General features: G+C 42.4%; 5 protein-coding genes across 8 annotated transcripts in view; 1 reads left to right on the forward strand and 4 right to left on the reverse strand.

The window, feature by feature from the left end:
* The window catches only part of rpl23 (ribosomal protein L23), a 279,577-nt gene extending 269,607 nt beyond the window's left edge, over nucleotides 1–9,970 (reverse strand). For 3 of the 4 annotated variants that reach the window (XM_060891908.1, XM_060891907.1, XM_060891905.1), the window contains exons 1-5: nucleotides 9,896–9,970; nucleotides 8,546–8,629; nucleotides 7,675–7,803; nucleotides 6,621–6,734; nucleotides 6,264–6,351 (exon numbers count right to left, since the gene is read on the reverse strand). In XM_060891908.1, coding sequence (XP_060747891.1) covers nucleotides 6,269–6,351; nucleotides 6,621–6,734; nucleotides 7,675–7,803; nucleotides 8,546–8,629; nucleotides 9,896–9,908 — 423 coding nt within the window. In that variant the 5' untranslated portion in view covers nucleotides 9,909–9,970 and the 3' untranslated portion in view covers nucleotides 6,264–6,268. Of the gene's footprint in view, nucleotides 1–6,233; nucleotides 6,352–6,620; nucleotides 6,735–7,674; nucleotides 7,804–8,545; nucleotides 8,630–9,895 lie in introns of those variants that run through there. The other variant, XM_060891904.1, reaches the window with a different exon arrangement.
* On the reverse strand, nucleotides 178–1,577 carry LOC132861510 (Ig-like V-type domain-containing protein FAM187A). The gene has a single exon (XM_060893068.1). It carries the CDS (start codon nucleotides 1,417–1,419, stop codon nucleotides 178–180), a length of 1,242 nt encoding a protein of 413 aa, XP_060749051.1. The 5' UTR covers nucleotides 1,420–1,577.
* On the reverse strand, nucleotides 1,573–4,326 carry ccdc103 (coiled-coil domain containing 103). Its single transcript, XM_060892590.1, has 3 exons — nucleotides 4,086–4,326; nucleotides 2,938–3,067; nucleotides 1,573–2,170 (listed from the first exon to the last, which is right to left on the reverse strand). The coding sequence occupies exons 1-3, from the start codon at nucleotides 4,226–4,228 to the stop codon at nucleotides 1,688–1,690; spliced, it is 756 nt and encodes a 251-aa protein (XP_060748573.1). The 5' UTR covers nucleotides 4,229–4,326; the 3' UTR covers nucleotides 1,573–1,687.
* A 4,241-nt stretch (nucleotides 9,971–14,211) lies between the features above and the next one.
* si:dkey-283b1.7 (von Willebrand factor C domain-containing protein 2-like) lies at nucleotides 14,212–16,613 on the reverse strand. The gene is made up of 3 exons (XM_060893070.1): nucleotides 16,254–16,613; nucleotides 15,749–15,878; nucleotides 14,212–14,623 (listed from the first exon to the last, which is right to left on the reverse strand). Exons 1-3 carry the CDS (start codon nucleotides 16,611–16,613, stop codon nucleotides 14,373–14,375), a joined length of 741 nt encoding a protein of 246 aa, XP_060749053.1. The 3' UTR covers nucleotides 14,212–14,372.
* An 8,483-nt stretch (nucleotides 16,614–25,096) lies between these two features.
* Nucleotides 25,097–26,797, forward strand: part of LOC132861045 (voltage-dependent calcium channel gamma-2 subunit-like) — a 60,724-nt gene continuing 59,023 nt past the window's right edge. Inside the window, exon 1 of the mRNA XM_060892387.1 lies at nucleotides 25,097–25,540. Within this exon, the coding sequence (XP_060748370.1) occupies nucleotides 25,330–25,540 (211 nt within the window). The 5' untranslated portion in view covers nucleotides 25,097–25,329. The remainder of the gene's footprint in view (nucleotides 25,541–26,797) is intronic.

Here is a 26,797-nt window from a genome sequence, read left to right on the forward strand (position 1 = left end):
ATGTAATGTCGCCCCCTACCTGATGGTTTTGAACATTACATTTCTACAACCGTTTTGTGTAATCAGTTTAAAAAACAACATATACAAACTGAAGTAGCTTGTAATGGTTGTTGTTGCTCTCAAATAAATAAAAATAAATTCCAGGACAATAGGAGGTATTAATATAATTATTGAAGGCTAATTCGCGGCCTTTAGCTCTGTGGTTAGGTCGTAAATGAATCGGGGGGTTATGATGAGGAGAAACACAGCAGTGAGAACGCCGTAGCACAGAAGAATGGCCCTGAGGCCGAAGACAGACTCCGGGTCACTGATGCTGCGCTGGCGTCCGAGTTGTGTGTAAACGCCGAGTCTGATCTCAGCAGTCTTTCTGCCTTGGATCCAGCAGTAGTATGTTCCTTTGTCCTCCATTTTCACAGGTCTGAAGTGAAGATGGTGACCTAAATCTATAAAGACACGTGCATTTGGATCCACACCCTCCATGTACTGGGAGCGATAAAGAGGTGTAGAGCCTTTATCCCACGCCACCGTGTGCTGCGGCTTGGCTTTGGGACACGACAGGAGGACATCGGAGTCTGTTGGATGGTTGTGGTAGTAGATCTGATGCTCTGGAGAAGCTGGATTGTCATACCCGAGGAACTCCAGCAGAGCCTTTCGCTTTGGATTCAGCGGAGGTTTAGGAGGGCAGAAAGATTCGCAACTTCTAACACTGAGCTCCGCCCCGTGGTCCGCGCCGCTCAAACCAAAGCGCAGAGGAACAGCAGAAGAACCGCACGAAGTCACGTTTCTGCTCTCTCGAAGGTAGCGCACTTGTAGATATTCACTCATGACGTAACAGAGCCCCACTCGGACCTGCTCGCCTGGCACGTCGCACCGGTCACACACAGACCAAGGCCAGTAGCTGGTAAACACTCTGAAGTGCTCGTTGGGATTGGATTTGAGTTCGTCTCGTTGCTCGAGGTTCAAGGGAGAGAAAACATTCAGAGCTATTTGAACATCTACATCATAGCCGAAGAAGAAGTGTCCCGAAGCCGTGCCACAGACGTAATGCCCGGAGTCGTCCTGCTGAGCCCTGAAGATCAGCAGATTAAATAAACGGATGGAAAACCGCTGGCGCAGGTTCACTTCACTTCCCACTTTGGATGAATCTGTTATGGCCGTGCCTGAGAAGTCGGTCAGGACTTTGGCGTTGTCTGGACCCAGGTGTTTCTGATAGTACCACACCACTGAGAGAACGTCTGCTGGCTTACAGTGACAGGGAAGCTCGATGGTCATGTCAGCTACGTACGCTGCGTTATCGAACACGAGGAACGCAGGACACGAGCGGGTGGTAAAGATGTCCTCCTTGTCCTCGGGAGCTTGATATCCACTCAGTAGGAGAGGACACAGAGTCAGGAAAAATACTACTGGAGACATTTTCATGTCAAACCCTCGTCGCTTATCAAGGAGAAGTGTTTTGTTTTGAAGGTTTCGTTGTCACGGAGCTGTAGTGATGTCGTCGTGTCACCCAACAGACATTTGATTCAATTCATCGACTCCTCATTAAACTGGAGCTGATAAGGGAATCATTTAGACAATATTCTAACGTGTCACATTTTTATCTGAGTCGAAATAAAGCTGAACAAAAAAACAGCATTAAACTAAATCTTGGAAATAAAAACAATTAATTTGTTTTTTTAATGTTTATTTTTTAATTTTTTTCATATAGGAAACCGGCGGTCTGTTCTACATTCCCACAAACTCTGTACTTTGCCATCAAATCCCTGATGTTTTCCTCGGTAAGTGATTCACACACTGCAGATCGTTCCTCCTCTGTCTCGGGAACACCGGCGAGGTTGGGATGAGCCTCCAGCAGGTTGTGGAACAGACGCTCACACGCTCCTCGCTCGACTTCACTTAGCAGAGACACGCCGAGGGCGAAGCGACCGGTCATTGAGAGCCCCTGCAGCACTCCCATCACCGCCGCCTCGTCCCCGGGCCCAAAACACTCATTCAGGACCACCAGGAACTCGCCCAGGAGCCCGAAGGCCACCTCAGTGTGGAACAGTTCCCTCAGGTTCTGTCCACCCAGCCTGAGCAGGAAAGCGTACTTCTCCATGGAGCAGCCCTTGAACCTTCGCCAGTCTCGACTGAACTCCGACTCGCTGCGAGGCTCTGACTCAGACAGCACCGACTGTAAATATTCAACATGTACAGAACATAACAGACAAATACATTCATTTAACTATTGAATAACTTTTGCAGGAACTATTTAATAAAATGCAGAAGAATTTTGATTCTTTTTTGTTATAGACTTATTATACTCTATGATAATATTTATAGTGATATTATTCAACGACAACAATAGTAACAACAACAACAACAACAATAATAATAATAAACATTATAATAAACATGTTATGTATGCATTATTAATAATTCAGAATTTATAACTTAATTTAGAAGATATATTTAATTAAATTTAACAAAACCATAAAGACCACTATACACAACTGCTACTAACAATTATAATTTTTATTTATTTATTTTATTATTATTATTATATTTGACTATCACCAAACCTATTTATTTATGTGCGTATGTATGTATTTATTTCTTTATTGTTAATTGTATTCTTTGCAATTACCTTTTTATAAGATTTATATTATTATATTAATAGTTTGCATTTTTTTTTACATATTTTAATGATAATCCAAATCGAATCAATAAAAGTCAATAAAGAATGTATTAATATAATAATGATTACGATTAATACTCAATATCGATAATAGCAGTAAAGTAAACGGTGCGTCGTTCGATCTGAGATACAGGAGCCTGTAACGAAGCTTTACGTATAAAGAGACTCGACACGTACAGTATATACTCTATATATCATAAGTAGACTTATTGTTATTGTGGTGTCTGTAATTAGGAGGAATCACATGATAATAAATATGTGACCTGCAGTGATTCTGTGCTGGTGTGATTCAGCTCACTGTTTACGCCACTGATCGGGTTCCAGGGCTGTTTCGGTTTTGTGTTTTGGTGCTTTTTGTCTAAAGGCTTCAGGTGACATGCCTTCACGATCTGCCTGAAATACAAGAACACAAAACATTTCATCAGTTCAATTCAATTCAAGTTTATTTCTATGGCGCTTTTTTACAGTTGACGTCGTCTCAAAGCAGCTTTACAGAACATAGACAAATAATATCAAGATTAATAGAATACAAAATTCCAGATTAATATTAGATATATTTAACTGTGTTTGTATTTATCCCCAATGAGCAAGTCTGAGGTGACTCAAGTCAAGTCAAGAAGCTTTTATTGTCATTTCAACCATATATAGCTGTTGCAGTACACAGTGAAATAAGACGTTTCTCCAGGGCCATGGTGCTACATAAAACAAAGACAGATCCAAGGACTTAGTAAGTTAGTCCAAGATACATAAAGTGCAAGACTCAGGTGACTGTGGGGATGGAAAAACTCCCTTGAATGATGAAGGAACCTTGAGAGGAACCAGGTGAAGGAACCTTGAGACGGACCAGGTGAAGGAACCTTGAGAGGGACCAGGTGAAGGAACCTTGAGACGGACCAGGTGAAGGAACCTTGAGACGGACCAGGTGAAGGAACCTTGAGAGGAACCAGACTCAAAGGGGAACCTCATCCTCATATAGGTGACACTGGAGGGTGTGATTATAAATATACAGTCTGATAAATGTTGTATCGATGTAAAAGACCACATGGAGTTCACATCTTCTCTCTCCATCGGTAATCAGTGTTAATTAAACACCATAGAAACCGATGTTCTGTTGGTTTGCCACCAAACTCCATCTCTACTGGTCCAGGACTGGAAGTCAGGATTTGAACAGGTTTTCTCAACAACTTAATACAACTTTTGACACCTTTAAATGTTGTAAAAGAAAAAAAAATACTTATAAAAAAATACTTTAAATGGGTTACTGCACCTTTAAGACACGAAGAGTCCCAGATCCACACTGAGGCTTTAATATTAGCACTGAATTGATATTAATTAATGAATAAAGCTCGTATTTGTTGAATTAAACATATATTACAATAGAAATAAAGAGGATAAAAAACAGCTCACTTACCGGAACTCTTCGTAAGTGGCTACGTTTTGATGAATAGCTCGAAGTTTAGCATCGTTTTCTCTCTCGCGTGTTTTATCCGCATTCAAAGCGCGATTTAGTTCCTTACTCAGCGCTGAGAAATTAATAACATCACGTTTATTCATGATCGAGTGTGTTTAACGCGATAATTGTCTGATTTCCTCAGGTAGTAAAAGTGTAAACAGAACGTTTAGCCTCTGCTAGCCTTTATAAACACACCGGTAACCACGGCAACAAGCAAAGAAGCCGCCATTTTGGATTTAACTGCGTTTGGGGTTTTTTTTTTTAGTTTATTTAATCACTTATTCTCTCATAAATATAAACGTTTCTATCTTGTCGTACTGCTCCTTAAATTCTGATTAAAAAGGCGTCGCTGTAATGTTAGTCGTTTAAAAAATAATAACATTATTCTGCTAATTTTACAGTCACGTGCGCAGCAGCGTTCATACAGGTGTAAATGGCGCCCCCTGGTGTTGGCATTAAAACTATCGGTTTTTAATCCTAATCTAAATTATAACTAATGTTATATGTTTTATTATCGGACTGTATATTTGTTTACACTTTGTTTTCTAGTTTGTTAAAGTATATAACACAAAATAGAATAGAATTTTTCAGATATATTCAGTTTCAGAATTTAAGCCTCTTATATATATAATAATAGTTTGTACTTCTTCCAGATCTCTCATTTCTATCTAACTTTCTTTCTTTATAATCAATTTCTAGAGATAATAAATCCAGTTAGTTAGTGATTTTGGGATTTTGTGAAGTCAAAATTGCGACGATATTTACGTCTGCTTTGCGGAAGGAGTCTCCAGTTTCATCACTTTGTTCTGTAACAGAGTTAAAAGTCTAAACTTGTTCTTTACATCATGACACATTAACAGTATGAAGTTCCTGATGTTTATAAGTTCCAGAACACTGTTAGAGCTGTAAAATTGCCATAGCGTAACAGGAAAAAACTTTTATTACACTAATATTAGTGAGATATGAACAGGACATGAAATCAGCTCTAAACACAGGATATCAAACACTGAACCATTTACTGGTTTGGGACATTTTCTATTTTCTTTCTTTCTCTCTCTTTATTATGTATAACAATGGTTTGATGGTGTCTGAGCTCTTGGTTCCTGCAGCACTAAAGAGATTCAGTGATAAAGGGTTTTGTTGAAGGACGCAGCAGCTGAAAGATGGACAGAGTTGATTAAAATCTGCTCGTCGCCACAGAAATTTCGTCTGAAAGGCTCGAGAAGCGCAAAACGTCTTGGGGATCGAACACGAGGAACTTTTAAACTTTTCCTTTTCCACCTGTCATCAGTTTTATATTACAGTTCATTTTACTCAGCGAATCAAAACAGTAGGAAAACGATTCAGTACAAATGACTCAACACGTACACCGATTCACACAGATAACAGAAATATCATTTTCATGTTATCTATTACTCATAAACTCTAGGCAATATAAAAACTTTTAATATTGGTCAGTAGAAAACCATTTCAGTGTCATCTTTATGACAGTTTTGTCTATCATGTAATTTAATTTTTTTCCCCCCAAGACACCAAATGTTTGAGTTGGACCACACTGATTTTTTTTTTCCCCCTGAGATATAATTTACAATATACCAGTTAGTTAGGATTATTTTTACTCTTTGACCCCAACCACCTTTTTCCTCACACATCTACGGACACGACGCTCAAATCACTTTAAAGCACGATTCCACCACCTTATAATTTCTGACTAGTGCAGATACAGTCCTTTATTCTTCACGAGCTCTTGGGTGCTAAGTTAAGATATTAGCTTGTTAACAGCTCAGAGTAAGGAGGAGTAAAAGGGTTTGTTTTACTGTCCATAAAAGAGGACAGTTATTAATTTTAATTATATAGTATTTACATAATGTACATTTACAGAAATGTTCTCATCCATGTAATACTTTAACACAGAGCTCGTGGTTTAAACAGACATTAATTATGACACTACAGATTTTTCCAGTTTACTTATTAGAAAGGGAGAATTTGACCATAGGTCCTTTAAATACGGTGTTTGTTAACAGTGGCACAAAATCTTCAGAAACAAATTTATGGTTCTTCAGCACTTTCTGACACTAATGAAAAAGACAGACAGACTCAATGACGGACTTTCAATATTTTATTGAAAATAAAGCAAGCGCTCAGGCGATGCTCCCGGCGTTCGAAGCAATCCTGGGCCACAGATCTGCACACTCCTTGGCTACAGGTCCTGTGATGGCTGAACCTTTAAAACAAACACAGCAAACAGACAGAGTTATAAGAGTTATTTTACACTCTAAAATCATAAAATAAAACATCGGCGTTCAGGTTGTGCGTTTTAAGTTTTTGTTCCATCGCGGATTGAGATTGTACAGTACGACGTGATAAACTGCCATCTCACCCAAGAGCGATGGGCTTCACTATTTCCTCCCACGACAACTCACTCAGCCACTGCAGAGACGAAGCGAGTGCTTTAAGGAGGACGTAGGCGTGTTGTATAAGGATCACGCTCACCTTTCATTTCCCCTTTGTTGTTCACTATGACCCCCGCATTGTCTTCGAAATACAGGAACACGCCGTCTTTTCGCCGGTACGACTTCCGCTGTCGTATCACCACCGCCGGATGCACTGAAACACAAACGGACACGAGGGTGAACGTCAAGCAGCGACACACCTGGTCGCTATAACAGGTGACTGCATGAATAACCTTAAGAGCATCCCACAAACTGTACACTCAAAACCAGACAAAAAACCCTCTGTTTACGGGAAACCTTTCTGAAACGTCAGCGATTTACAGTTACTAATTTTAGAAGTTGATCAAAAAACACTACATTGTACAGAAAGTGTTTCTCTGTACACCTCACAATTCGTTCACTTCTGATTGGCTGGCAGTTTGGTGACGTTACGGTATATAACGAGAAGTGAAGTCAAGTCACAAACGCTAAGTAAATTATTCGTCACGTTGTCCTAGCTTACAACTGAACGCTACAAAATAAGACGTTCCCACGCCGAGATCCCAATGGGTGCCTTCTAAGAGCGGAACTGCGGAGTTACAGTAGTTTTGTCTGTGGGTGACCCTCACAGGGGCTTGTTGTTGTGACAAAGCTTAGCAAAGTTTAAACTTGAGCTTTAAAATGAGATGAAAACTGATGAAGTGGGTAAAATAACCACAACATTAAGATTTTTCAACTTTTAGATAATATGCATTAACGCCAGCAAATCATCAGTGTTGTGTATCGACAGCTTAGTATTTATTTTTGAAAAAATGTTTATGCTTAATATATAAAAATATATATAAATAATAAACATGGGATTTCTCTGCAACATGAATTTTTTATTCTCAAACCGTTTGACTTAATAAATCAGGTTTAATATTTTTATCAAATCAGCATTAACTGATCTGACAAGCGTTAGTTTAACAATTTATTACAATATCCTACAAACTTAAAGCAAAATTAGATTTTCAGGAGAATGATAACATGAATACCGTGAGAACGGCAACACAGCCATGAGGACCAGGATAACACGATACAATAAAACAGAAGCAGCGAGACGAGACAAGACGTACCCTTCTTCCTGAGCTCTGGCTTGCCTTTCTTAACTGTGGCCATGACCATGTCACCCACACCTGCAGCAGGAAGCCTGTTCAGACGGCCCTTGATGCCTTTGACGGAGATGATGTACAGGTTCTTAGCACCTGAAGGGGTGGAGGCAAGAGACACGGATCAGTCGCAGATACGGTCGAGATCCGTGAGAGAACCGGACAAGTAGAGGAACGCAGTAAACATGTTCCATCACGGATTGAGATTAAACAGTACAGATTTCATCACTGCCATCTCACCCAAGAGCAATGGGCTTTATTATCTCCTTCCACGACAACTCGCTCAGCCACTGAGCAGACAAAGCAAGTGCTTTAAAGAAGGAGTTTGGATGATTCCAAAACAGAGGACGTGTTTTTTAAAAAAAAAAAACCTCCATGAGTGTCCTTGAGGAACTGAACCAATAGTTAAACTGTGACCAAGTCTAAATTCTAACCTCTAACAATTATTTAAGGTGGGAAAAGAAATTCAGATTAATCCCGTGTCATTCTGTAACGGTAACATCAATAATCCTGTGAAATTCATGGTTAAGAATAGACAAACTAATTTCCGACACTAACTCAACACCCACATCTTTGAAAACCGTATCATACGATCACATAGTGTGCAGATTCCCAACCCTGGAGAACCCTTGGTTAAAACTCTAATCCTGAGGATTCCTCGATTTCCCGACCAATCGAATGCCAGATTTCCCCAATCATAACAAGACGACGCCAGATTTCCCACCACCTGCTCCTGGGTAAACCAACACGAACGCACTTTACACTATAGGTGATCCGCTGCAGGACCAGAATTGTGTGTGCATCCTAATTGTTGGTCATCTGTAACAGGTTGTGTTACCTGTGTTGTCGGCACAGTTGATGACGGCTCCCACGGGGAGACCCAGTGAGATGCGGAACTTGGCTCCAGAGGAACCACCACGTCCTGAAAAAGACAATATACACAATACTCAAAACCTTCTGAAAAATAATGATCACATCAGTACACTGTACCACCCCCCCCCCCCATACAACACTACACACAGACACACACCAAACACTATACACACAGACCCCATGCAACACTGTACAGACAGCACATGCAACACTACACACAGACCCAAACACTACACACAGACCCAAACACTACACACAGACCCAAACACTACACACAGACCCAAACACTACACACAGACCCAAACACTACACACAGATCCACCCATTTACATTTATGGCATTTAGCAGACACCCTTAGAACCCTTACAACTGAGGGTTAAGGGCCTTGCTCAGGGGCCCAGCAGTGGCAGCTTGGTGGACCTGGGGTTCGAACCCATTACCTTCCTATCAGTAGCCCAACACCTTAACCACTGAGCTACCACATCCCACCCACATGCCGCATGCAACACTGTACACAGACACACAAAAACTACACACACACAGACCCAAACACTACACACCCCCCATACAACACTGTACACACAGACAGACCCAAACACTACACACACGGACCCCATGCAACACTGTACACACACACAAAACACTGTACACACAGACCCCATGCAACACTGTACACACACCCAACACTACACACAGACCCCATACAATACTGTACACACACCAAACACTACACACACAGACCCCATACAATACTGTACACACACCAAACACTACACACACAGACCCCATACAACTCCGTACACACACACACACAGAGATCCCATGCAACACTGTACAGACACAGGTGTCAAACTATCATTATTGTACAGGTTAACTGTCCTAAACAAGCCCTGTTTATAGCCGCTTTAGTCCGACATCATCTCCCCCTGTAATCTGTAACAGTTAACGAGTCTCGTCTCTGAACATGCTAAGCTAAGCTAAGCTAACAGGCTAATCTGAGACACATCGCTACCATTTTATAAGTCGGATGAAATGTAATTTAAGACAATAATCCTGATGATTAGAACTCGTGATGATTATATAAGATATAAATCTATAATATAAATATATTAGTGTTGTGACTAAACCGACTATAAACACCTCCGTTAGCCTCCTAGCATCAATGTGTTCATTATAAACCCATAACGCGTGTTTTTAACTAAATATCCACCCAAACACAAACTACACCATGTCTGTACACCAGCACGAGTAAACAGAGCAGTTTAAAAGCGCCCATTGATGCGGATTCCGTCAGATTCACACGGACATCTTTTACCTCTCTTAGACATCGCGGCCTGAAGGTAAGAGGAAGAAGAGAGAAAGGAACGCTGGGAAATAACGTCGTTCTAAAGGACCCTGTGTGGCGCCGTCGCGTTCGCCTGAATAAAAATCATCCACACTTTAACGTTTAAACTTTAAACGTTTCTCCGGATCGGGCTGCTACATAACACATATAATAAAGACTTAGTGAGTTAGTCCTAGATACATAAAGTGTATCTGTGTAACCTGGTGTACACAGTGTGAGACACAAGACAGAAAGACAGTGCAGGACAAACAAGACAGTACAGGACAAGACCAACGAGACAGTGCAAACAAAAAGACAGTGCAGGACAAGACAAACGAGAGAAAGACAAAAAGACAGTGCAGGACAAGACAAACAAGAGAGAAAGATGACAGGACAAGACAGCGCAGGACAAAAAGACAAACAAGACAGAAAGACAAAAAGACAGTGCAGGACAAGACAAACAAGAGAGAAAGATGACAGGACAAGACAAAAAGACAGTGCAGGACAAGACAAACGAGAGAAAGATGACAGGACAAGACAGCGCAGGACAAAAAGACAAACAAGAGAGAAAGACAAAAAGACAGTGCAGGACAAGACAAACAAGACAGTGCAGGACAAAAAGACAAACAAGAGAGAAAGACAAAAAGACGACAGGACAAGACTAACAAGACAAAAAGACAGTGCAGGACAAAAAGACAGTGCAGGACAAGACAAACAAGAGAGAAAGACAAAAAGACAGTGCAGGACAAGACAAACAAGACAGTGCAGGACAAAAAGACAAACAAGAGAGAGACAAAAAGACGACAGGACAAGACTAACAAGACAAAAAGACAGTGCAGGACAAAAAGACAGTGCAGGACAAGACCAACAAGAGAGAAAGACAAAAGGACAGTGCAGGACAAAAAGACAAACAAGACAGAAAGACACAAAGACTGCAGGACAAAAAGGCAAACAAGACAGTGCAGGACAAAAAGACAAACGAGAGAAAGACAAAAAGACAGTGCAGGACAAAAAGTCAAACAAGACAGAAAGACAAAAAAGACAGTGCAGGACAAAAAGACAAACAAGACAGTGCAGGACAAAAAGACAAACAAGACAGTGCAGGACAAAAAGACAAACAAGACAGTGCAGGACAAAAAGACAAACAAGAGAGAAAGACAAAAAGACAGTGCAGGACAAAAAGACAAACAAGAGAGAAAGACAAAAAGACAGTGCAGGACAAAAAGACAAACAATACAGAAAGACACAAAGACAAACAAGAGAGAAAGACAAAAAGACGGCAGGACAAGACAAACAAGACAGTGCAAAGAAAAAGACAGTGCAGGACAAGACAAAAAGACTGCAGGACAAGACAAACAAGATGGTGCAAACAAAAAGACAGTGCAGGACAAAAAGATGGACAAAAAAGGACAGAAAGACAATATTACATGTGCATAAATACCAGTGTTGGGCAGTAATGCATTACTGTGATGCAGTTACTTTTGACAGTAACTAATACTGTAACACACTTTTTAAATAAAGTAACCCCGTTACCATGTGGTGCGTTTGTCCGTTACTTTTTTTAAATGAATTCATTTAAGCTGAAGTGTAGCCTACAGACTAACCTGTTTACAGCAGCGATGCATTGTAGGATTGGTGGATGCCAACCTGTAAACACAAAGACGCCACACTGTGGGCGAGTTTCCGTTTATTCAAGTATGTGCGGCAGTAACGGCGAGTCGAGGCGAGAGCAAGACGAGTTTCTCACAGTGGAAATACGCTCATTATTTCTTTACAAAAGTAACTAAAAAGTTACTTTTAACAGTAACACGTTACGTTTTGGTGTAAGTAATCAACAAAGTAATTAAGTCACTTTTTGAACAAAGTAACTAGTAACGGTAACTAGTTACTATTCCTTAGTAACTAGCACAACACTGATAAATACTGGAACGAACACATTAGTATTATAGCAGCACTTACATGAGGTAATGTAAAGTATTGTGCAAAACAGCATGTGCAAAGAGCAAAAACAGTGTTCAAAACTTGTCTATCATTTACATTACTAATTCACAGTGTAGCTTTCATATTAATCTGCACTACATATAGGTCGATATAATTTAATACATTTTAAAATAAAAATGTAAAATAAAAACTATAGGTATAAATAAGGGGGCACGGCGGCTTAGTGGTTAGCACGTTCGCCTCACACCTCCAGGGTTGGGGGTTCGATTCCCACCTCCGCCTTGTGTGTGTGGAGTTTGCATGTTCTCCCCGTGCCTCAGGGGTTTCCTCCGGGTACTCCAGTTTCCTCCCCAGGTCCAAAGACATGCATAGTAGGTTGATTGGCATCTCTGGAAAATTGTCCTTAGTGTGTGATTGCGTGAGTGAATGAGAGTGTGTGTGTGCCCTGTGATGGGTTGGCACTCCGTCCAGGGTGTATCCTGCCTTGATGCCCGATGACGCCTGAGATAGGCACAGGCTCCCCGTGACCCGAGGTAGTTCGGATAAGCGGTAGAAAATGAATGAATGAATGTATAAATAAAACACATTGGCATGGATCCTTTCATTCTAACTTTCATTCTAATAGAAGTTGTCATAATTAAATTTTTCTTATATGAGTTATTTTCTCATATATTTACCGTACTAGCTATGTAACATTACACGACACAAACGCTTCAACGCAACGAGACGCTTCACAGACGCATGTAAAATTGGGTTAGCGTGTTGTTTATTATAGTATTGTATATTTTATATTATAATTCCATCCATCCATCTATTTTCTACCGCTTATCCAGGGGCAGCAGTCTAAGCAGGGACGCCCAGACTTCCCTCTCCCCAGACACTTCCTCCAGCTCTTCTGGGGGAATACCGAGGCGTTCCCAGGCCAGCCGAGAGACATAGTCCCTCCAGCGTGTCCTAGGTCTTCCCCGGGGCCTCCTCTCATTTGGACATGCCCGGAACACCTCCTCAGGGAGGCGTCCAGGAGGCTTCCGGAACAGATGCCCGAGCCACCTCAGCTGACTCCTCTCGATGTGGAGGAGCAGCGGCTCTACTCTGAGCTCCTCCCGAGTGCCCGAGCTCCTCACCCTGTCTCTAAGGGAGCGCCCGGCCACCCTGCGGAGGAAACTCATTTCGGCCGCCTGTATCCGGGATCTTGTCCTTTCGGTCATGACCCAAAGCTCATGACCATAGGTGAGGGTAGGAACGTAGATTGACTGGTAAATAGAGAGCTTCGCCTTGCGGCTCAGCTCTTTCTTCACCACAACAGACCGGTATATCGACCGCATCACTGCAGAAGATACACGGATCCGCCTGTCGATCATTATTATAATTCGTATCCTTAAAATTCTGAAAGCTGAAAAGTGTCTAAAATATGCATTTCTTATATCTGTAGTGGAATAGTAAAGTGCGAGGAACTATTTAATTTGAACTCATGCTATCCTTTCAGTCGCTAGATTTACCCTGACAGCTAACATTGCTAATAACACCTTACAATTCTGTCATTCATTATCAAACGTGTTACAACTAATGATCGTTTTCGCATTAGAGTCCAGTAGGATGATACGAAAAATGACTAATGTTTAAGAAGTTAAATAGCAAATTCGATCTTTCTGGTGAATTGGTACCATAGCATGAATTTTTGGTGCAAATGTCAAATATTTACAAACTTAAAATTAATCTATTTTCAGGTGTAAAAAAGAGGGTTTTTTTTTATGAGGTGGATGTTACACAATTTACTCAAAACGTCTTCAGAAATTAGTCTAGCTAACACTTTTTGCCAGCTGTCTGTTGCTAAAAAATAAAAAAATAAGGACTTTTGACATATTATATACATATTAAAAGTTTAAAGAGTATTCAGTAAAGTTGTACTGGGACTGTGAAACAGAGAAAAGGTCAGAAGGTTGAGTAATATAGTGTTTTATTTATAATATCCAGCAAATTAATTTACAAGTTCCATTTTAGTCATTAAAACGTACAGGGCGCTTTGTAACGACGTAGTACACATTTCTGTCTCACACATTACCGCGTCTGAAGAACCGGTGACTTTCCAGCGTCCACGTTGTTCACTATAATTGCTAACCTTTTAATGTAAAGTGGGCGGAGCTAATCTTCACCTACACCAGTCACTTGAGTCTGACAGACCTAGTGAGTGAAAGCTTAGTAACAAGTCAAGAGTATATTAGGGCACCCACTTGGACATGTCTCATATGGGTCTGATCAGTAAACATCACCTGACTTTAATTACAGATTTTATTGAAACTTTTTCTGGATCTTTAAAAAAAACTGCTACTAAGTTTGGATTGATCTAAAACATTTTCAGCTTTTCACACCATGTTTCCTGGGAGTGTAAATGCAAGACGTATCAAAGAATGCAGTCTGCGAAGTGTTTTTGACCGGATGTCTTGAGACTGGAGGGGGTGGAAGAGGTCAGCGTTGGCACTCAGTGCAGCGCAGGTTGCTTTTCTCCAGGCCGTGTAAGCTCGAGCCATTATGGGATAGCATCCAACCTGGGCAAGCGCTCTCTCTCTCTCTGCCTTTCTCTCTCCCTCTCTCGCTCTATCTCCTGCTCCTCCATCTGCTTGAACACGTCTTCGTCTGGCTGCTGGTGCTGTTCGCACGTGGCGTGCGGGTGTGTTTGCCAGGTCCCGTCTCTGTAGGTACAGAAACAGACAGTCGATTCGTCTACTTCCACGCGCTCTCCAGCCGGAATGATGCGATTCCCCGCAAAGCAGTTTGGACCTTCAAGGAAGAGACATGAACATGCTGGTAAAAGGGAAGGAGGAGAAACTACGCTGCACCTCAGCAGACATCTGGATCATCCAGCAAGAAAATGTGTACCAGTTTATTTTAACGGGGGATGATGCATTTACAATCACCTAGTTCATGAAAAGCTGCATGTCTCTGCCGCTATGTCATCAAAGGCTGCTAAGCAAAAGTTCTCACACTGGAGACTCCAGTTAAACAAACGTCTTCTTAAAAATTCAGCAAATCAACAATTAAATTTTTTTTTTTTAAATCCATTTCCTTGGAGCGTCCACTATGGAAACAAAAGCATAGCATAACAAACACATTAATTATAATATAAACCTGCGCTACAGTCAACACCTTCTGACCAATCAGAATCCAGAATTGTGCAACACGCTGTGGTGTAAAAATGAAGAGCCTGGAGCAAAGATGAGCAGTTCAGACATTACTATCAGAGTGCACTGTAAACACACACACACACAGTCTGTTGCCTCTCATGCCTTCTGTTATCATCAGTGCTGCCCCCTCGGCCCTCTGCTCTCCCAGCAGGCTGTGCTCCAGTTTCTATTTCCGGAGAGGAAGGCCGTTAGTGAGCGGTTCATTGAACGGCAATGTGGCATCACCGATTTTCCACTGCGACACTCAGCACGTAAACAAGGATCACAGTGCCGGACATATCAATGAGCCCCAAGTGATGATAGAGAGAGAGGGAGAGAGAGAGAGAGAGAGAGAGAGAGAGAGAGTCAAAGAGGAAGGTGACACAGACAGAGGAAGCTGACAGAGAGAGGCAGATTAACAGGCTCACAGAGAGACAGACAAACGGCTTGTTTGACAAAGAAATAGAGACAGACAGAAGGACAGACTGACAAGATACCCTGTAAAACAGACGGAATGAAAGAGTGACAGACTGACAAATGGGAAGACAGAGAAACAGAAAGACAGATAGGGACAGACAGACAGTTAAAGGGGGACAACAAACCAGACAGAAGTACAAGTGACTGAATGCTTATGACTTGCACTATATATATACCAGGATAATGTGTGTGGTGTGTGTGTGTGTGTGTGTGTGTGTGTGTGTGTGTGTGTGTGTGTGTGTGTGTGTGTGTGTGTGTTTCTCACCGCTCTTACACACAGGGCAACAGTGTCTGGGTTCGTATACAGGGTTCACACAGTGCAGAGCCGGACAATCCGATATGCTGCAGTAGACTTCACCACTGGGCTCACAGCGACAGCGCTCACACCGAGATAACTTCTCCACACACACACACACACACACACACACACACACACACACACACACACACACACACACACACACACAGGAGTTAACATTGGCTCTCACAGCTATTTATTAAGAGAGTCTTATGGCTACCAGTTTGTCATTGTGTAACTGCCTGCTTTACATCATCACACACTTCAGTCCCAAAGCATTAAGTTGCTCTTAATGAATAAACATCTTCACTGTAAAACAAACAAACAAACAAACAAACAAACAAATTCATTAAACAACTATAAAAGAACTAAAGAGGTCCAAAGAGTCAGAAGGTTCTGGAGGTTCTGGAGGAAACTCTTTTTAATGCTGAATGATGATTAACTGAATGCATGAATGTTGAATGTCACTCACCCTGAACTCCTCGAATATCCGGTATGTTTTGCCTCCGTACACACACACCTTGCTGATAGCCTCACACACCGGACAGCAAGACTTGTACTTGATGCGCGTGCAGCGCGGGTGTATGCGCGGGCACTTGGGTCGCACGCACACCGGTCCGTCCTCCGTGCAGGTGCACGGGCACGCGGTGCGCCCCGGGTAATAAACCTCGCCGATGTTGTACACGAAGCCGTGGTCGTCGATGCACCATTTGCCCCGGTAATCTCCGAACTCGTAATCCAGGTCGGCTTTGGAGGAGGAGAACTCGGAGACGGTGCGGCGGAGAAACGCGCACAGGAGCGCGAGCGACAGACACAGCGCGAGAGAGCGCATGGCTTCACCAGTCACACTTACTGCCCGGGCGCCTTGTACGCGCTCGTCCAAAGCACAGAGGCGTGTGTGTGTGTGTGTGTGTGTGTGTGTGTGTGTGTGTGTGTGTGTGTGTGTGTGTGTGTTTTCTCTATGCGATCACAGCGCTGGAAACTGACACGCAACTCATCTCAACTCACAGTATATACACTATTGTAAAACACTATCTATCTATCTATCTATCTATCTATCTATCTATCTATCTATCTATCTATCTATCTATCTTTCTGTCTTTCTGTCTGTCTATACATCTATCTGTCTGTCTGTGTCTATATCTGTCTGTCTGTCATTCTGTCTGTCTGTCTATATATCTATCTGTCTATCCATCAGTCTGTCTGTCTGTCTATCTCTCTGTCTGTCTGTCTATCTATCTATCTATCTATCTATCTATCTATCTATCTATCTATCTATCTATCTATCTATCTATCTACCTACTTTCCTACTTTGAGGCTACCAGTTCTGGTAAATATCTTCCATGAGTATTGTTTCTTTAAGATTTTTTTCCTTCCAGCCAAAACCGTAGCTCTTGTGAATACACCGAGTCTCTACAGACCTGCCATGACAGCTGCTGAAGACTGTTGTAACACTTGTCTTAGTTCACCTCAGAAGATAGATAGATAGATAGATAGATAGAGAGAGAGAGAGAGAGAGAGAGAGAGAGAGAGAGAGAGTGTGTGTATTTATATACATAGTTTACATACACTTCTTCTTCTTTTGCATTATACTGTATAATACAAACTGACACAAAAGGTGCCATGGTGTCTCTCTCTCTCTCTCTCTCTCTCTCTCTCTCTCTCTCTCTCTCTCTCTCTCTCACACACACACACACACACACACACACACACACACACACACACACACACACATTTTATCATCTCTGATGTCATTAATGAACAGTTCCCAGTTTGTGGACTAAATGGAAAGGGTTACTGTATATTAGTGAAGTTAGTGAAGTGCACTGAGAGGACAGGAGAACAGGAGTGCAGCAATAGAGCCACCTGCTGGTCACATTGTGGTATAACACAGAGTGTGTAGGAGAAGTGAAGAAGAGGTTCAGCAGCACAACACATTCCTCTCTCACTGAACTAATGAATCTATCTATCTATCTATCTATCTATCTATCTATCTATCTATCTATCTATCTGTCTGTCTGTCTGTCTAATAAACCAATCAATCAATTAATTAATCAATCAATCAGTCTTTTTGTCTGTTCTCTCTCTCTCTCTCTCTCTCTCTCTCTCTCTCTCTCTCTCTCTCTTACTCTCTCCATCTCTTTCTTTCACTATCTCCATCTCTCTCTCTATCTCCATTTCTCTTTCCATCTCTCTCTAATCAATGGATCAATCAATCAATGAATCAATCAATCAATTAATCAATCAATCAGTCAGTCTTATCTGTCTTTCTGCCTCTCTCTCTATTTCTCTCTCTCTCTCTCTCTCTCTCTCTCTCTCTCTCTCTCTCTCTCTCTCTCTCTCTCTCTCTCTTACTCACTCTTTCCATCTCTCTCTCCATCTCTCTCTAATCAATGGATTGATCAATCAATAAATCAATCTCTCTCTATCTATCTCTCTCCCTTGCACTATCTATTTATCTGTCTGCCTGCCTCTCTGTTTCTTTCTCTCTATTTGTCTCCCTGCCTCTCTACAGTCACATTCGTAATTATTGGCACCCTTCAAGACAAAGACATCAGCATTCTCCATGTAAGCTAAAAGCACTTCTTTTAAAATAGTATTACAAAGACAACAAAAACAACACTGGCACAAGAACTCAACAAATGTGAAAATGTGAATATAAAATATAAATAAAAACAAAACAAAACATTTTTAATGTCCGTCAGTATCCATTAATAATAATCTTACATATCTATCATAAATATCTCTACATATCTGATGTAAATTTACACTGAATTCTGATTTCACCAAGATATAAAAGAGAGGGACAGAGAGGGACGGCAGAGAGGGACAGCAGAGAGGGACAGAGAGGGACGGCAGAGAGGGACAGAGAGGGACAGCAGAGAGGGACAGAGAGGGACGGCAGAGAGGGACAGCAGAGAGGGACAGAGAGGGACGACAGAGAGGGACGGCAGAGAGGGACGGCATAGAGGGACAGAGAGGGACGGCAGAGAGGGACGACAGAGAGGGACAAAGAGGGACGGCAGAGAGGGACGGCAGAGAGGGACGGCAGAGAGGGACAGCAGAGAGGGACGGCAGAGAGGGACGGCAGAGAGGGACAGAGAGGGACGGCAGAGAGGGACAAAGAGGGACAGAGAGGGAAGGCAGAGACATATTTAACGTCCAGCTGGAAATAACTAGCCTGAGGACCTGAGAGGGTCAGACACAAGAGGATCATTAATGTCTCATCATCCACATGATATTGTTTCCTCTTTTCAATACACACTCTTTCTCTTCTCTCTTTGTTTAAGTGTAGTTACTAATGTATTAGCTTAAGCATGAAAGGATGAATATCGTTGAACTGAACACAGTGAAGAAAGAGTTAACACTGTGACACTAATCAGTCTAGCAGAACAAATACCTATTAACACTTAACCTCATAATATAACTAAATCTGGTGGTCAGTGTTAATAACAGGGTGTATAGATTTTTGTTACAGGATACGTTTTAACTGTAACTCCACTGAACTCCTGTAAAATGACTAAATGTGTTAAACTCAGTCTGTGGATGAGTAACTAGTGTAATGTGAACAGAGCCAGAGGGAAATCTGGACAGATTAGTCAGGTGATGTTCTTCTTTGTCCAGCAGAGGGCGCTAGATGACTAGGTATTGTTCAATCCATTTAAAATAAGCATAAAACTGGATTTGGAAAGATTAATATTTTGAAACTTAAATCACATACTTTGTACTGAAACTAAACAGATATAACACCTAGGGAACAAACTGGAGAACAAAAAGAAGTACTATGACGGTTTTACATTTTTTTTCATGTTTTTTTTTTTTTGATAGTTCAGTTCATTCATCTTTAGTGAGCGCACTTTATCCCACTCAGGGTCATGGTGGACCTCAGGAACACTGGGCCTGAGGTGGGAATGGGATCTGGACCTACACACACTCATTCACTTTGTTATTTCCTTTTTTTTTTATCTTTGTGAGCCTGCCCTGTCCCTTAGTGGTTAGCACGTTCGCCTCACACCTCCAGGGTTGGGGGTTCGATTCCCGCCTCCGCCTTGTGTGTGTGGAGTTTGCATGTTCTCCCCGTGCCTCGGGGGTTTCCTCCGGGTACTCCGGTTTCCTCCCCAGGTCCAAAGACATGCATGGTAGGTTGATTGGCATCTCTGGAAAATTGTCTGTAGTGTGTGATTGTGTGAGTGAATGAGAGTGTGTGTGTGTGTGTGCCCTGTGATGGGTTGGCACTCCGTCCAGGGTGTATCCTGCCTTGATGCCCGATGACGCCTGAGATAGGCACAGGCTCCCCGTGACCCGAGGTAGTTCGGATAAGCGGTAGAAGATGAGTGAGTGAGTGAGTGAGTGAGTGAGTGAGTGAGTGAGTGAGTGAGTGAGTGAGTGAGTGAGTGAGTGAGCCTGCCCTGTCCAGTGTCCAGTAGTAGTTACTTCCTTTTAAACTTTATTTTTGTCCGTAAAGTCTGTAAAGCCATATAAGACAGGACAAGATAAATCCACTGGAAATGGGAACTAATTGCAGGTAGGAAGTAAAGTAGGTGGAGAGAACTGAAGACCAGATGTGCCATGCATTGAGTCCACCGAATCATCTGAGCCAAATGTTGCTGTTAATGTAATCACAGCACTGTGTCACACATGCACAGAACTGAACTAAACAGAACAGAGAATATTTAGGATTATCTTGTTCGTGGAAAAGGGCTACATGGTGGAAAGCACAGCAGCGATCGCAGAGTCTTTCTCTCTTTCTATCTCGCTCTCTTTCTCAGAGGCTGTGATTAGAATGCAAGGGAGCGAGTCATTGCTGCAAATTGAAAATATATTGATTTTCCTTTAGTGCTGTTCTTTTCTGGCCAAGCCGAGGGCTGAGGACACAACAGAGACACACAAACACATACAGGGAGCGAGATTGGTGGAGAATAGATGAGTCGCCTGAAGTAGACGAGAACGGCGAAGAAGTTGGAGAAGGAAGACTTTCGTTCTTTACATCATACAATCGAATCTACGAAGCTGTTGCTATCACATGGTTAGTGATTTCAGACAGACACGGAGAACTCGGTGGAATTTGGTGCACTGTGCTAAACTGAACACTACAATGTTCCATCACTTGTTAGCTACTGTACACTAACCTTGTGGAAAAATACAGAAACACCAAACATGTCTTCATGGATTCATTACATCATCCAAAATCACTGTATATTGTGTTTTTAATTTTAGAACGAAATAAAATAATTATAGCACGTTCGCCTCACACCTCCAGGGTTGGGGGTTCGATTCCCGCCTCCGCCTTGTGTGTGTGGAGTTTGCATGTTCTCCCCGTGCCTCGGGGGTTTCCTCCGGGTACTCCGGTTTCCTCCCCCGGTCCAAAGACATGCATGGTAGGTTGATTGGCATCTCTGGAAAACTGTCTGTAGTGTGTGATTGCATGAGTGAATGAGAGTGTGTGTGTGTGTGCCCTGCGATGGGTTGGCACTCCGTCCAGGGTGTATCCTGCCTTGATGCCCGATGACGCCTGAGATAGGCACAGGCTCCCCGAGGTAGTTCGAATAAGCGGTAGAAGATGAGTGAGTGAGTGAGTGAAATAATTAGCAATGGCACTTGTGTGCACTGAGTTCTTATTTTGCAGCACTAATCTGGTTAACATTGCTAATAGGATCTATAATAACAGTGTTATAACCTGCTTGGTGTTCTGGTGACAAAGAGCATGCTGACGTCTCGCAGTAACTTTGCTAATATGTATGTCCGCTCCCAGTAAATCCATTCTGTGTGGATTCACAGTGGGTTTCACACACACACACACACACACACACACACACACACACACACACACACACAGAGAAAGCATAGCCAATGCTAGCAGTGCTGTTTGCACATTGTTCGTTGCACACAGCTAATGGAGCCGGATTAGTATGCAGGGACGCATAGGCAAACACAAGCTCCCACAGTGGATAGGAACCTGCCAACCACACACACACACACACACACACACACACACACACACAGTTTATCATACATTCACAATTTAAACGCATTCTAGTATTGAAAAAATCAACATGGACACCTGCACACTTGTCTTTTGTTAACAACACGTTAGCTATCAATGGTAATATGAGAGATGTTTAACATTCTTGATGTATTTGACTTCTCAAAAGAATAAAATGTTTTAAAGTTCTGTGTTATAGATTCATTCATTCATTCATTCATCTTCTACCACTTATCCGAACTACCTCGGGTCACGGGGAGCCTGTGCCTATCTCAGGCGTCATCGGGCATCAAGGCAGGATACACCCTGGACGGAGTGCCAACCCATCGCAGGGCACACACACACACACACACTCTCATTCACTCACACACTACGGACAATTTTCTAGAGATGCCAATCAACCTACCATGCATGTCTTTGGACCGGGGGAGGAAACCGGAGCACCCGGAGGAAACCACCGAGGCACGGGGAGAACATGCAAACTCCACACACAAGGCAGAGGCGGGAATTGAACCCCCAACCCTGGAGGTGTGAGGCGAACGTGCTAACCACTAAATCACCGTGCCCCCGTGTTATAGATTGTGTCTATATATTTATGATGTAAAGCTAATACACGTAATATTGTACTTTATTTTCTGATTGTGTTGTTCTGATGTGTTGAAGTTGTAGTTTGGAAAGTACTACTATTATTATTATTATTATTATTATTATTATTATTATTATTATTATTAATAATAGCCAATCAGAAAATAGCACTATTGTATCTGGGTAAGATTTAACACAACAACCAATGAAAAAAAAGCAGATCCTGGATTTGTTCATCATCATCCTCGTTCACCCACAGAGAAAACCACTGGAGCTGTGAGCATCACTTTGAGCACAGAGTAAGTCATGATCTCCTGTTGTAATGTTACAACAAATTCACAACTTGTGTGACACAAACAATGACATTGTGACTGCTGTTGGAGACGTTTCCCAGATCATCAGCATGAGTTTCTCATGAGTGTCTGTAACTTAGCCAACAGTTTTACAGCCTGTTCACTGACAACACCTGCTCAGAACATGTAGTCTAGGTCAGTGGTTCTCAAACTGGGGCCCCTGAGACGGTCCAAGGGGGCCCCGGTTTTATGACATTTTATAAAATAATGAATTTATCATAAATTAAGTCTCAGAAAAATAAGGCTAACAACCACCAGCACTACATTGCATAATTTAATATGTTTTGTTTAATTCAAATATTAAGTTGGAATTTCCGGGGGGTGGGGAGGATGGGGGGGGGGGGGGTTAGACATTTAAAATATGTCACTCTTGCCTGTCTTCAAAACTTGAGAGCCCTGCTAAAGTGCTAAAATACTAGCATTAAATCATATCTAGCAGACCAAGCAGTTAGGTAGCTGTTAATTGCTGTTGGTTATATGAGCTAGTTAAGGTTAGTTAACCAGTAACCAGGAAGGTTGCAGTTATACAGCTGAGAGCAGCGATCTGCAGGGGTCCAAGCACTTTACACAAATCTTCTTGGCATAAGCATAATTATGATCATTAATTAACACAAATCAAACATCAATCGGATTTTACAAATTAGCACAAATATCAGACCAATCGGACGAACAGTTATTTGAACTTCGCTCCACTCCTAATGACCCAAACGTTCTTCTATACAAAGTAAAAGGTACATTACGTTATTGGAGGAATATTAACATCCCTGCCTACTTTCTGAATAAGGCTTTTAATAATAAATAAATAAATAAATAAATATAAGATAGCTGGTAATGATGATTGCTCTAATGCACGCACTAAGTCTATGGCATGCAGGAGTGGCGCGCGCCAATGGGAACGGAGGGCCGCCTCCTCTGCGCTCCGGTTTGTGCTCCCGCCTCCTCTGCGCTCCGGTTCCTCTTCTTGCTTTCCGCAACACGTCGCGTTTTGTTTTTCATCACAGGACTCTTTCTCTTTCCTCCTCCTCCTTTTCTTTTTCTCGATACATGGCGCTGAGGAGCCGCGCGTGCCGGTCGCCTCGTGTCCGTCCATCACCGGGCGTCGCGGATTTGGATGTAACGGCGCGAGAGGGAAAAAATCGGCGGTAAGACCGGTAGCTTACCGGGCGGCCAGGAGCGCGCCACCGAACCTCCATCTCTCCATCTATCCTCACATCCTTACATCAGTCCATACGTCCCCCCACTGTGCATCTCTCTCTCTCTCTCTCTCTCTCTCTCTCTCTCTCCCTCTCTCTTTCTCTCTCTTAGTCTCTCTCTCTCTCTCTCTCTCTCTCTCTCTCTCTCTCTCTCAGTGTGTGTGTCTCTCTCCCTCCGTCCTCTCTCCGTCCTCTCTCTCTCTCTCTCTCTCTCTCTCTCTCCGTCCTCTCTCTCTCTCTCTCTCTCTCTCTCTCTCTCTCTCTCTCTCTCTCTCTCTCTCTCTCTCTATCTCTCCCCCCCTCTCTCTCTCCGTCCATGTCGCGCGATGCCGCACGCGGATGCCGTTCCCGTTTTCGGAGGACATTTTCGCAGCTCTAGGAGCCACCTATGGAAACTGGGGACCAAAATTTTAGGAAGAAAAGAAAGAGGATATCAGCCGGGTCTTCCTTTGATTTTATTTCATTTAATTTCCCCCTTTCATCTGTCTGTTGATTGATCGATCGATCGATCGATTCTGATTGGTTGGTTTTCTCCCTCGTGCGTTTGCTTCCTTTTTCTAATATTTGACAGGGATGTCACCGGCACATCTGCACACCACTGTCCTATAGTCTTCTTCTGGTTTCACTTAAAATCATCCACCAGTTTATCCTGCCATCCCTTTCTTCATGCTTCTTTTTTGTCCTCCTTATTGAAACAGGGTGCTTAGTTATAGCTTACTGAAGGAGCAAGGTGTGTATGTTTGTGCATATATATATATACATCTATATATATATATATATATATATATATGTATGTGTGTGTATGTGTGTGTGTGTTTTTGCAATTTTGCTGCTCTTTAGCTCCACACTTGTTGTGATTCATTGCATATATAGTATAGATCTTTAAAAAAAATACAAAGGTTAAAGCGTCTCTCTGTTCCTCGTCCACCCCCATTTCACGCCAACATTTCATCTTTGCGTTCCTCCGGAGTGCTGTATTTAACACCTTTAACACATCATAGAGAACGAGACAAGCTCAGAACCTGCGAAAGGATTAAACTCACACTTGCGCTTGTCACATGCAGGTCTCAGATCCTCATCATGTCATTAAAGTCCCTCTAAGTAATTTTGACGATAGGTTAGTACATGTGTATTGTGTTTAATTAAAGATCCGCACGTAACTACGCTGCTTCTTTAGCCTGTTTTATTGTTTAAAAGTAGCAGAGAAAAAAAAAAAAAGCACAGCATCAGCCGAAAAGGCTTTTCCAAATTTCTTTCCTAATCAGTAATCGTACAAACGCAACCATAAGGTTCCCGGCGGGTCCGTCTTCTTCCCCCTCCTTCCGCTCCAACCTGTCCCGTTTTTTCCATTCGGTCCGTTCCCCTCCGTTCTCCAATATTTATTTCCTGTACGTGAAGAGGAAAGGGGGTCCCCCCGTCGTGCAATGCAGCAGCATGGGCACGTTTGACCGTGGCGTGCAGATGCTGCTGAGCACGGTGGGCGCGTTTGCTGCGTTCAGCCTCATGACCATCGCTGTGGGCACAGACTACTGGCTGTACTCACGCGGCGTCTGCAAGATCAAAACGACCAACGAGAACGAGACCAGCAAGAAGAACGAGGAGGTCATGACCCACTCTGGCCTGTGGAGGACATGCTGCTTGGAGGGTAAGAAGCTTGACTTGTCTCTTTTTTTTTTGTCTCTTTCATGTCTGGTGGGTTTGTATTGTCCGTCGTTGTCCATCGTTTTTCCAGCACATCGCAGAGCTTTTTCTAGTCTAAAGCATCAGACTCAATGTTCATGAATTCAGACCGATCAAAGATCTCAGGTTTGGGTCTCAGCATGCTCCGAATTAGCGTGTGGAATTAAAATAATTGCTGAAATGATCTTCATTTTTTTTCTTAACTTTCACGTTTGTCCACCAAAGTTGGAGTCTGAGATAGAAGTTGTTCCATCCATCAAATCGTTTGAATCCTCCTGACCTTCTACACCACATCAGAAGCTATTCTCCATCTCAAGTTCTCAGCGTTCTTCTCATCTCCCATCAAATATTAATACGGACCACTGGATATGTAACAACAGCTTGGATGTGTGCTGTGATAGGAAAGTAATCAACAAAGGGATAATACGATGAAGCAACGTTAATGTTCTCTCCGTGAACTCCATTCTTTTGTTTATCCATATGCTAATTTTACCCGTGAATCAAATTATTATTATAATACGTTCTCGGTTCCTGTATAGCAGCTATAAAGGGTCTTTCTCTCACCATGTTCTCTCACCTCATATTTTTCTCTTTCTCTCTCTCTTAAAAAATGCACCATGTCATGTTCTTGAGAAATCACGAACTGGGACAGTTAAAAAAAAAAAGAAAAAAAAAAAGAAAGTGCTGATATGTTCCTGGGTGATTCTAAACTGTTCGAGCAGAATCGGTCCTGCTCGCTCAAAGGCCAACGAAAGAGACGAGCCATCGCTGGCCACAGTATTAATACCCCGTTGTCCACTCTATTAGGAACACAGGTGCGCTTGCTCATATGCGGTTATCCAGTCAACCAATGGTGTGGCAGAATCCCAGCGTATGCATCCGTATGCAGTATGCAGACCAAGCATGTCAGTTAATGTCGGTAACATATCAGGTTCCACTCCTGTCATAGAAGAACAGGAATCTGAGGCTATCATACACACAGACTCACACAAACTGGACAGCTGTCTGACAGTGCCTCAGATTCCTGATCTTCTCTGAAAGAAGAGGAACCTGATGTGGTCTTCTGCTGATGTAGCTCATCCACGTGAAGGTTTGATGTGTTGTGCTTCATTTCTCACTACGGTTGGTTATAACAGTGAGATACTTTATTCTTTCAGGCAGCTTTTAAACCCAGCTGAACATTTTCCTCTTATCTCTCTTGTCCACGACTCATTTCCACCCA

Source organism: Tachysurus vachellii, chromosome 18 (assembly GCF_030014155.1).
Source record: "Tachysurus vachellii isolate PV-2020 chromosome 18, HZAU_Pvac_v1, whole genome shotgun sequence".
In the NCBI taxonomy this organism is placed as follows: domain Eukaryota; kingdom Metazoa; phylum Chordata; class Actinopteri; order Siluriformes; family Bagridae; genus Tachysurus; species Tachysurus vachellii.

What these genes read in the sequence shown, in the direction of transcription:
- si:dkey-283b1.7 (XM_060893070.1), bottom strand. Translation starts at nt 16,613, where the DNA reads ATGCGCTCTCTCGCGCTGTGTCTGTCGCTCGCGCTCCTGTGCGCGTTT. An exon ending in GGATATTCGAGGAGTTCAGG is followed by an intron (nt 15,879 to 16,253) that starts GTGAGTGACATT and finishes TGTGTGGAGAAG; the next exon opens with TTATCTCGGTGTGAGCGCTG. An exon ending in TTGCCCTGTGTGTAAGAGCG is followed by an intron (nt 14,624 to 15,748) that starts GTGAGAAACACA and finishes TCTTCCTTGAAG; the next exon opens with GTCCAAACTGCTTTGCGGGG.
- LOC132861510 (XM_060893068.1), bottom strand. Translation starts at nt 1,419, where the DNA reads ATGAAAATGTCTCCAGTAGTATTTTTCCTGACTCTGTGTCCTCTCCTA.
- ccdc103 (XM_060892590.1), bottom strand. Translation starts at nt 4,228, where the DNA reads ATGAATAAACGTGATGTTATTAATTTCTCAGCGCTGAGTAAGGAACTA. An exon ending in GCCACTTACGAAGAGTTCCG is followed by an intron (nt 3,068 to 4,085) that starts GTAAGTGAGCTG and finishes CTTGTATTTCAG; the next exon opens with GCAGATCGTGAAGGCATGTC. An exon ending in CCAGCACAGAATCACTGCAG is followed by an intron (nt 2,171 to 2,937) that starts GTCACATATTTA and finishes GAATATTTACAG; the next exon opens with TCGGTGCTGTCTGAGTCAGA.